Source organism: Poecilia reticulata, chromosome 12 (assembly GCF_904066995.2).
Source record: "Poecilia reticulata chromosome 12, P_reticulata-male-v2, whole genome shotgun sequence".
In the NCBI taxonomy this organism is placed as follows: Eukaryota; Metazoa; Chordata; class Actinopteri; order Cyprinodontiformes; family Poeciliidae; genus Poecilia; species Poecilia reticulata.
The window spans coordinates 24,781,205-24,792,558 of record NC_088841.1 but is presented as its reverse complement, the minus strand read 5'-3'; the positions used below and the strand labels follow the sequence as shown (position 1 = coordinate 24,792,558).

The window sequence follows — 11,354 nt, the reverse complement described above, 5'->3', positions numbered from 1 at the left end:
TACAGTGCAGGGAATTCTGGGTAAATACAAACAAAACAAACGCGTTAGCGTAGAGCTAGCTGGAGAAATGGTTCCTGGTTTTTAGCCAAAGGCAAAAGAGAAATCCTACAACCACGAAAACTTCATCGCCACTCCATTTTTCTTTACATTTGTTAAGAAGTTGGGTTCAGTGTCTCCTTTAAAGTTTCCTTGAGTAGTTTCCTTGAGCAGTGCCCCCACAGGAGAGGAGGGGAACAAGTTGCTCAAAGCTTATATATAATTTATGAAATTCAAAGTCCTGCTGCTTCTCTAAGGAAACTTGCTCCTGTCGGATCTCAACATTATGACTTTCTGTTGAGCTTTTATTTTTTTTTCTTTCATGACAGCAATGGGCTTCTGTAATCTTAGAATTATTATTGTAAAATATAAGTTAAAATAATTAATTGAAATGGTGTTTCCCTTGTTAATCTTTCTGATTGGCTGCCAGTCAAGTTTAGCAACTTTGCCTGGAGGGGCAAAGTTGCTACGTTAGCTAGCTCTAATTTGAGCTAGCTTAGCTTAAATGGACCATAGAAACCATCCAGTTGCTGTTAAAAGTTAATAAAATGGATAAATATAAATCAAGGGAATTAATGGAGGCAGTTTTATTCATTTTATAACAATCAATCAATCCATTATCATCCTTATGGATGTACAAAAACAAAGAAATGTATCAATTTATCTGGAACGATCTGTTCTATTTACAGCTCAGCTGCTACGAAAGTTAAGAAATATTCACAGAAACAATGAAGAAAAGTGTCCGTTTACTGCGGACATTGGTCCAGACTGAGCAGGCGGATAGCTTCGCCTGCGCACCTCCTGGATCCCACCTCGCACTCCGTCATGTTCGCAGCGCCGCCATCATCACCGGAACTGACGCACAGGGGGGCGGGGCCAGCGGGGCACGCCGACGGACTCAGACATGCGCATTTCTGCTGGGATTCTACGATTAAAACGGTGATCAGATTCAACACTTTTGGATGGAAAATAATGAAGAGAAGTTATAGGCGGGTTGTTAAAAGTTCCACAACATTTGAGGTATTTTTATGAATAATTCAGAGGAAAGTTTTGTTGAAATAGTTTGTCATTGTGTGGCAGAAAATCTCAAAACGTATTAATATTAAGCCTTTAATTCTGTCATAATATTAAATCCGTCAGATCTGATCATATTTACTGTCTTCCTGTGTTTTTATCCAGCAGGATGTTCAGTAATCGGGTGTTTCACCTCGGCAGGTCGTCCCCGGTTTGCAGTCGCTGCAGGAAGTGAAGGTTTCCTCTTCCGGTCTGCTGCAGTCCGTATCGGCGGCCAGCGTGAAGCTGCGCCCCAAGCAGCGCAGCGCCCCCAGCTGGCAGACGCCCAACCAGAGACTCCTCGGCCCGATCCGGGAGCAGAACCTCACAGACGACCTGAAACAAGAACGTTTTAAACCAAACCGGGTCTGGATTTGGGTTTGGGTTTGGTTTTGGTTCTGAATTAGAGACTAACAGGCACTCAGAGGGCATTTTACAGACACAGCCGGTTTTTCCGATCTTCTCCCAGGGTTTACAGTTCAGACCAGCAGGCGGCGCCGGAGAGGTGAGCAGCACTGCGGAGGAACAGGAAGGCAAATTTAATGGAACATTACAGAATCTAATGTGATTTATTCTCGTTTATAGACCAGTGGTGATGGTTTATCATATAAAAAGGACAAATACATTTCTGACAGAAATTCTGACATGTTCCTATTAAACTCAGAAAAGTTATTCGTTTTCAGAATTTCAAACTTTTTAAAGATGATTTCTGAGATTACTCCCAAATTTCAGTATCTGGCAATTATTTTGACTTTACAGGCTCAGAAAGTTTCTTGACTTTTATATAATTTCTGAGATTAATCAAAAATTTTTTTTTACTTTTTCTAGACAATTTTTCAGATAAGAGTCAAAAAATGATGAGAATAAAGTTGAAACGATAAAATTAGTAGAATAAAGTCAAAGTGACTATTCTCATGAAGTCATAATATTATTAAAATATTCTTCTTCTTACTATTGGCTTTATTCTTTATTAGACCTGACCTTCAGAACTTGAATCACTTTGTGTCAAAATGAGTGAATTCTCTGTATTTATCTTTATATTGGTTTCTGAAGAGTCACCTGTTCTACACTGAGCATCATCAGGAGACGGCGACCACTGCAGACTGGAGCTGCACCTGACCTCTGACCCCTCGCCGACCAGCTCTGATCCCGCGGGACACGACAGGGACACGGTGTCTCCGATCTGGTAGGCTTTTTTAACGGGCGTGGCTTCAACCAAACCGCCGATTTCAGGAAATCCACAAGTGGAACCTGGAAGAAATGTTAATTTCTACTTTTACATAATATTTATGAAATTAACTATAAAAAAATAAACATCTAATGAGTGTAGAAACTGTTTTAACTGAAATATTCACAATAAGCGCAGTACAAATCCTGAATATAAAAAAAAAAAGTCCACATTTTCATCTATTTGACAACCAATAATTAAACTAAGTGGGTTTTAAATGCTGCTGTAGTTTAATACTTACTTTTACAAACCATTGCTCCTGAGCTCCACTGCTGGTTTTCTCCACATGTGGCTGCAGCGTTTCCAACAAGGTAAAAATCCTCTATGCAGGAATACTGCACTCTGCTTCCTACTGGGTAAAAGTCTTTAACATCCTATTAAAAAAAATTAAAAACTGAACAAATACTTTGTAATATGACTTTAACGTTACCAGAACAGAAAAGTGTGTTTCAACTAAGGCATGTAAAGACTTTATCCTTGTATTATTTCAACTTTATAATACTGTTAGAATGAAAAAAACAGGAATTCAGATTAAAAATTCACCTCAATGAACCCGTTGTTCAGGACTGGAGGAAGTCTGCACCGTTTTGGTGGAGTTATGGAGAGACCAAAGCACTGAGGCTCCATCATCCTGAGGGCGAAAAGGAAGAAAAGTCCAATAATGAGTGAAAAATTAACTTTATTTATTGTGATTCAAAGCTGTTAAGGTTTTGTTCTAGCTATATAACTTACTGTAAGTATTGCATATCTGGCTCTTCACAGGGTTTTAGTTCGCTTTGCTCCCCGATGCAGTTCCGGCCCCCTCCTCTAGGGGCGGGGTTGTTGCAGCTTCGGGTTCTTGACCTTTGACCTCCGGAGCAGGTTCCCCAGGCGGACCAGCAGCTCCAGCTGCCGTGGATCACTCCTGGGAAACAGATCCGGTGATTATTTTTCATTTCTCGTTCTCCACGGGAACCTTTAATAAACTTTTTGTTTGAACATAAAAAACCTGAAAGGTCGAAATGAGAAATTAGTTCTTTTTTAAATTTTTTATTTATTTTGGAATTCAGAAATTTCCTGACGCTAATCTAAAATGTTCTGTTTTTTTCTAGCATATTTATAACGTTCTTAACACAGAAATTTTCTAATTTTTTTCAGAAAATTTCTGAGATTAATTTCAGAATTTCTGATTTTTTTTTTTCTTGCAAATTTTTTGACTTGTGGAGCAAATAATTTTTTTTTGTTTTTTCTAGAAAATTTCTCAAATTAATATAAAAATTATTATTATTATTTTTATTTTTACTTTTCAAACTCAGAAATGTCTTTTTGGAGGAAAACTAGTTCTTTAATTTAGATAAAGCACAATCTGATTGGCCGCTCTGGTTGGAGTAGCCAATCAGATTTCGAGGTGAGCCAGAGCCCCGCCCCCCGGGGCTCTGGGGGGCGGGGCTTGTGGTTTACCGGGCTGTTCTCCCGTCACGGCTCCCCTCTCGCAGGCCGGTCCTGATGTTCCGGGCCTGCAGACGCAGCGGCACTCGGTGCCGGTCAGCAGCGGCTGGCCGTTATTCTGGCACGGCCTGCAGCGGCAGGGATGCTCCTCGGACAGGAACTCCTCCATCGCCCGCTTCAGGTAAAGCTTTCTCAACCCGGCGCACTCGACCTCTTTCACCAGTTCATACAGAGGACGAAGCTGGAAGAGATTAGCTCACCATGTTTACACTCATTGGTGCCAATATTTAGAGGGGAAATCGGACAATTTTATTGGTTGGCTGGGAAGCATTCCAAGTCAGAGCTAGCTAGCACTGATTAGCCCATGCTAATTAAACTTGGTAGCCTGTGCAACATTGTTATTTGTTGTTCTTTATTTAATTATGTTTTCTGGTTATCAACAATCAAAAGCTTTAAAATAATTTATTTGTGTAAATCTGTTGGGATTCTTAACGGAAGTTATGACAAACTTGCTAGCATAACTTCTGATTTTTTGTTGCTATGTCGTGGCTTTTTGCTATTATATTACAGCTTTTGTATTTTGTTGACCCTTCTGGGCCACCGTATCAAACAAAATACTCATACATTTGCTTTGGGCCGATAAATAGTTGGATGGTTCAGCAAAGCAACATTTCCTGTTCCCTCTGGAGGAATGTGGTCTAAAACGTCACTAATCCTATTTCCAGCCAGATTAATTACTAATCCTAATGCTAAAGTACTCCGTGTTTAATATTTTAAATTCTGGGCTCTTAAATACGTGTGATTTTGTGTCTTTTTACCTTCTGGTTTAAGACATCAGGGAAATCTTTGACAGACGAGGCCCAGTTACTGTAGATTTCTCCGTTAGCTTCGGGTTTCTGTAGATCCAGAACAGATAGAGCGCCTATGAACTGCGGATCTCCTCCAAACACCTTCACCTTGATGGGCATCTTCCTGGACTGGCTTCCTGCAGATAATGGAAATGATGTCAGCAGCTCAGAGAGAAAGTGATGATTAGATTATTTGAGTTTGTGTGACTTTAACTCACCAGCTCTGGATTCCAGATGATTCTGTAGTTTTTCGCAGGTGATTTTGGTTTTCTTAAAGAACAGGAAGCGCTTCACTTTTTTCCAACATCTTTGGTATTCAATGTCTGTCACACCTTTAAAAAAAGGACAGAAATATAATGTACTATGATGGGTATTTTTCTCAAACCTTCATTAAAAGAACCACAGACAACGTATATGAATTTTATGACCAAGCTTTTGCAAAAGGAGAAGACTCAGCAAACTGCTCCTCCAAGCTGTTCACTGAGCGTCTGAAGACCTTTGGTTACAGCTTGTCTTTTATTATCAAGCAGAAACAGGGAGGATAGCTAAAGAAGAAAACAGAGATAAATTATTACTGCACACAGGCAGTTTCTAAGATGGGGAGTATTCCGGTTGATTAGAAGGCACCTGTGGAAACGTAATTTAAGGTCTGAGAAACACAGTTAACTGTTTCACATGAAGACAAACAGGCAGATGGGCCTCCAGGTCAGTTTATACACACAGAATGAAGAGAACACTTTAAACTGAACATTAGACTGAATATGAACTAAATAATAACAAAATGATAAAACCAAAAAATCTCTAACATAATATTTCAAACATGTCATATGTACAGAGATGAGAATTAACGAGTTACATTTACTTCAGTAACTAATAATTTTAGGAGTATTTTTACTATGCTGTACTTTTTACATTTACTTGAGTAACTTCATTATGAAGTATCGATACTGAGTGGGATATTTAATCCACTGTGAGTAACTTCAATGAAAGGACAACAAGCTTCTTTTAACCAAATAAATTCACCAGACAAAAACACACACCTGCAGTTTTTGTTGAAGTTTTATACATTTTATATTGAAAGAAACTGATTTTGAGAAATATTTCTTGTGTCTGATTTTGTAATTATTTATATGAATTAAAATACCAAAATTTCCACATAATTTTATATTTTGGTCCATCTGATGGTGCAGATTTCAAATATGAAATCCGATGTTTTGATCAGTTACTCAGTACATTAATAGCCTTTTTACCAAATACTATTTTACCAAAAGTATTTGGTATTTTGGTAAAATACTTAAGATACCAAAGTATTTGCCAAAAATACTTTGGTATTTGTTCATATACTTTTCAGTAATTTAATTGGGTAAAATACCAATTTACTCAAATTACTTGAGTGCTGCTCTTCCTGACTGCTCTGCCCACCTCAGTATGAACCTCACCAGCTTGGATTAGACTTTTGTCCCCTGGAATTAGACAATACATTGACAGCTAGTCTGAAAGTCTGTCATTAGTCTTAACCTTTTCTTAGCTTGGTACTTTGGTCATAGATTAAGCCACGGTCAAATCTGTGTGGTGATTTATTGGACTAAACCATTAATTGTTGACCTTAATCCCTTTGGAGTGTTTGAGTTTTGAACATTGGGTCATGGACAACCATGTTCTCCTTCTAAATTTGTTATCCTGTAACAACATTCACTCGTTGTGTCCTTACTGTGGGAAGTGTGGGCCTCAAAGTCAAACTCCAACAAGCCTTGGTATTCGCCGCCAAGTGACCCCTCAGACATGTAGTGTGTGCCGTAGGTCTGCAGCACCTGGCGGTAGGCGGAGTAGTCGTAGGTCAGCGGCAGCGAGGACAAGGCCTTCCAGAAGTCTGCAGAGAGAGTCAGATACTGGGGGGCAGAGTTCTGAAACTGGGCCAACTCCACTCTGTTCTTCAGGACTAGAAGTCTGTAAGCCTGAAACACACCGGAGAACATTGGGAAGGGATTTTATGGGATGAAACCCAAAGATTCAAGTGTTCTGGTCTGGTCATCGGTCACCTTATTGTCTGTGGCTTCTTTGTGGAACGTCCGACGGTCATGTCCGAACCAGGCGTTGGACTGGATGTGCTGAGCGTAGGACCAGGCGCTCTCATAGGACTCGTCACTTTCCTCGTTGTCCACATGGACCTGCAGCACAAACGGTTAATCTCAGCTCCATCAAAGATGTTGTCACCCTGATAGTCCAGTAGAGTCCGTTCATATTCGAGACCAAAGCCGCAACATTTGTTACATTTTCAGCTGCTGCCATTCGCTTCACATTGTGCTGTTTCACATGATCCAAACTATTCAAAAAACCTGTTCCCCTCCTCGCCTTTGGGGGCGCTGCATCAAGAGCCACTGAAAGAAACAAAAGCTTCAAAAGAAGACAAGAAGAAATTTCTTCTTCACAAAATGTGAACAAAAATGGAGTAGTGTCAGATTTTAGCAGTGGGAGGATTTCTTGTTAGACTTTGATAAAGGATCACGAGTCTCCTGATTAGAATGTTGGTTTTGGTTGTATTTACCCAGAATGCCCTGCACTGGAGCGGTCTACGGTCCGCTTGTTGTTCACATATTGATTGGAACCGCTCCAGAGTTCACTTCAGAGACAGAGTTAACGTTTTTGGTTGGATTACGCGTTCACCAGTCCCCAAACGAAGTGGACTTTCCAAGCAGATGGACTGGACTTCAACTTTTGGTCGTGCTGTTGCCAGTTTGGACCAGATTCAACTCCCATCGGTTTCTTCACTTACTCACCTCAAAGTTGAACCTGAGGATGTTCTGTGGCAGTCTGTACATCACTTTGTGGCTCCCACTGAAGACTTTCCGGCACTGTCCTCCGAAGCTAAACGTGTTGATCACACCAGCTTTCAGCTTCCCCGTCAGAACGTCGAATCTGTGAAAGAAATGCTTTCAGCGACCTCATCTGTGGTAACAGGTGACAGATCATCGTCTAGAAACATTTCCTGATTCAGAAGCTCTGAGGTTCCCACCCTTTGCCGGTGAGGTCGGCGTTTGGAGGCGTTTTGATAAGATCACAGGAGTACTGGCTGTTGTCCTGACCACAGCTTCGCTCGTCCAGACCGTCCTCACAGTCTTGGTCTCCGTTACAAACCAGAGATCGGCTGATACACTGACCTGCATCACAGTTAGAGCGGTTTTGCATTCATCAGGGTCATTAGAGTTTAGTTTTATTTCATTAATAGATTCACAAACAAAAATAAAGGACATTACATCTATAACTTTATGTCTTAGTTTTACAAACACACAATATAGTTTGTTAAAGTTTTTCCCCATTAATTACAGTTTTTATTTAGTCCAGTTAACCAAAGTGTTTTCTAAATTTCAGTTTTTGTTATTTTGTTGGTTTTAGTTTTCTATAATAACTTTGTTGGATGTTTGACTTTGGATCTTGACGTACCAGAGGTGCAGCGGAACCTGCTGCCACACCCTGTTTCCAGGGGACACGTCTTCTGTGGGACGCATGCCTGCGTCTCAGTGGCGTCTCCTGAACATGGCGCCCCTCCAAACTGAGCGTACGCCTCCACATGACGAGTCCGCACCTGCAAGAAAGAGTCCAGATGTTAAACGCATTGAATTACTGGGCTAAAGGTGGCATATCTGCTTCTTGAGCAGGTTTCTGGAAAACAGGAATGTTCAACGTTTGGACTGATTTTGTCAATTTAATATTATACCAATTTAATTATTTTTTAAAAATTATTATTAATGGTAAAAAGGTGGCTACATACCAAAGTATTCAATACCCAGACTTTTTGTATTTTCTAGTGAGGACCACATCTATCCAAGCTTTGATGCACCAACATCGACTTTTACTGAAAACTTGGTTATATAGTTTTCAATAAATCTTGTTTTTATTGCTCACAATTAACAACAAAACTTGTATCATTGTCAGTGGACATCTTTAAAAGTCACACAGTGGACTCCTTCCTTTTATATTGTAGCTTAGTTTACTGTTCAGCGCGCAAAATCTCCATGAATCTTTTTTTGTCCTTTTTTCTTCTCTTATTTTTGATTTGATTATTTTGGCCCATCTGATAAAAAGTTTGAACACCTCATGATCTATTGGCCAAACAAAACATGTTCAATATTTTTTCCCCACAAAATTGTTCTTAGATAATGTGATTTTAGTTTGGTCAGTTCTGCCTTTTTGGAGCCCCAGGGGGTTGCTAGGTGACGGGTGGAGCTCGTGGGGGTTGCTAGGTAACTGGTGGAGCTCGTGGGGGTTGCTATGTGACGGGTGGAGCTCATGGGGGTTGCTACGTAACGGGCTGGTTGCTCGGCCGGGGGCAGTGCCTGCTGATTTGCGACATTACAAACGGAAAGCGGCGGGGCGTTTTGTTTTTAAACACTCAGGCTGTTTTTATAAACGGTTGAGAACCAAATGTAAATATAAAACTATCCAAAATGTGAATTTTAATGGTTACGTGTTCCAGTTAACAATGATTAATAAAAAGAGTTAAATCTCTCACGAAGGCAGCGAAAACATTTTTGTACTGATTACAAGTCACATTAACTGGACTTGCTTGTACTTTACTGCATAAAAAATATCAAACTCCCTGAAATATTTTCACAGTAGAGAGAAATGTTGCTTCATTTGAACTCTGTCCTGTTTGGGTTGGAGTACGGCCTGAAAACGGTGCCAAAAGTCAGTGGTGTTGCTCTAACTGAGCTGTTTCTGGTAAAACAGCAACAATGTGAGTAATAATCTGGGTCAACATAGAGAAAAAAATCTGCCAACTACATAATAGCAAAGATACAATAAATTAAGCCTAAAATAAAAATAAGTGTCAAGGTTTCTGTGTTGTCATTTACATCTTAAGCATAAATAAAATCTTCGCTAAGCTAAAGGGAATTAAATCAAGATTCCATAAAATTGGCTATGACAATCTTAGACATACTAACTTACTAAGCTAATACCTGGTAAGCTAAGGTAAAGTAAAAATACACAAGAGTTAGCTAAAATAAGATGGGATAGGGTAAGCTAAGTAACTTTAGCTTTTAAAATAAACTAGGTGAAATTTAGATAAAATATAAAAAATAGGATTTGTAAATCCAAAATATGATAAACTATGCTAAGCTAATGTAAGCTAAGTTAAAAGAGGATGTAAAGAGCTGAATGTAAGATAAATATGGTAATGTAAGCTAAAGCGGATGAAATAAAATTAAAACTACTGAATAACAATATAAAATAAGACAACATGAGCTAAGCTGATTATTTTTGTGCCTCAATTGTCTCCAATATTTTCTACTTTCTCTATGCAAACCCTGTTCTCTCATAAAAAAATGAATAAATGTATTTATCTCTTCTATAAATAAGTAAAATGTTCATGGCTGTGAGTCAAAGTGTTGTGTTTGTGGTACCTTTGTACGGGAGCAGCCGTCGCACTCAGACCAGCCTCCATAAGGTCCCCATCTACAGTTTACTCTCTGCTGACAGCTGGGAAAAGAAGGAATATTTATTTAAAAGTGCAACCCTAAAGTATGCAGCATCTATTGAAACAACGGTAAAACACGTCACTCTTACCAAACTGGTGACAGCAGAGTAAGTGACAGCGCTAATGTAGAAACCAGACACAGCTGCAAGCAGGAAGGTTTATTAGAGTTTAAATGTGGTTTATTTGTGGTATATGGTGAATTTTCTGGGTTTTACCTTCATGCTGTTCTGGTCAGAGTTTCTCCTCCTCATCTGCTCCAGCTCTGCAACGCTCAGCTCGTTTATCAGCAGCAGGATTTCTCAACACTCCCCCGAGTTCAGGAATCCCCTCAGTGAAGAAACGTTTGAAACGGCCAGGTCCAAACTGACCTGGTTCTGAAATGATCTGGATTTATTTACTCTGCTAGAGGTTGAGAGAAACTCGTGTCCAATACTGCAGTTTATTTATCCTGATGCTCTGATCAGGAAATACACGAAGGAGTCGACCGAGAGAAGACACGATTAGTTTGTTTCTTTGTTTTACAATTGAATAAAGTGTAATAAACCATCTTGCTGAGCTCGCCACCTAGTGGTTGGACTAAGAACGTCCTCAGCTTGAAGGCAAACGCTCAAAACTGAGGGAAATATTCACATCCAACAAGTTTTTCAGTGTTTTCTAATGAAAATATTATTTATTAAGGCTCAGATCTATTCAAATCAACCCTGTTTGTATGTGAAAAAGTAATTACAGCTGGGAATGAATCATATTTTGTGGTTCAGTGTCACCAGCTACTATTTAAGTGAATAAATCACTTAAACAGAGCCTGACTGACAGCATGAAGTAGGCTAAAAGATCAGACACAGAATCTACTCACCTTAATAATACCAGAAATCATTGACGTTTGACTGGAAACAGTCAACACATTTTTTTATTTTTTTAACTTTTATTCTCCTAGTCGTGACTTTAAAACTGAAAATTATTACTTATTTTCATAATTATGACTTTAAAACTTGATTTTTATTTTCATTATTGTGACAAAAACTTGCAAGTGTGACCTTCTTTTGTACTTTTATTTTTCATTCGTGGCAGAAATGGACTTCCATTCACCAGAAACATAACCTGAAACTGAAAAAATTTAACTGAAAATGTAAACAAAAATCTGATACACAAATGAAAAGAATTGGAAATAAATCAAGTCTTAACTGAAACTGAATTAAAGTTTGTTTTCGCCTTTTAATAAAGATTTTACATTCAATTTAAAAATGTTTCTTTTGGTTTCCAGTAGTTTTGCTTTTCTTTCCAAATG

General features: G+C 39.1%; 1 protein-coding gene across 1 annotated transcript; it reads right to left on the bottom strand.

Moving 5' to 3' along the window:
* Positions 1-608: 608 nt before the first annotated feature.
* Positions 609-10,576, bottom strand: LOC103461381 (complement component C7-like). Its single transcript, XM_081613707.1, has 18 exons — positions 10,285-10,576; positions 10,159-10,211; positions 9,996-10,071; positions 8,035-8,176; positions 7,607-7,751; positions 7,371-7,509; positions 6,633-6,761; positions 6,305-6,548; positions 4,812-4,925; positions 4,564-4,730; positions 3,758-3,986; positions 3,050-3,221; positions 2,861-2,948; positions 2,559-2,691; positions 2,149-2,340; positions 1,505-1,604; positions 1,244-1,425; positions 609-961 (listed from the first exon to the last, which is right to left on the bottom strand). The coding sequence occupies exons 1-18, from the start codon at positions 10,318-10,320 to the stop codon at positions 783-785; spliced, it is 2,520 nt and encodes an 839-aa protein (XP_081469833.1). The 5' UTR covers positions 10,321-10,576; the 3' UTR covers positions 609-782.
* Between the last annotated feature and the right edge of the window lie 778 nt (positions 10,577-11,354).

Bases quoted from the DNA above. Each gene is read 5' to 3' on its own strand.
- LOC103461381 (XM_081613707.1), bottom strand. From the start codon at position 10,320: ATGAGGAGGAGAAACTCTGACCAGAACAGCATGAAG. The intron at 1,605-2,148 runs GTGACTCTTCAG...GTTCCTCCGCAG, and splicing joins TGATGCTCAGTGTAGAACAG to TGCTGCTCACCTCTCCGGCG. The intron at 962-1,243 runs GTGAAACACCCG...TTTTAATCGTAG, and splicing joins ACCGGGGACGACCTGCCGAG to AATCCCAGCAGAAATGCGCA.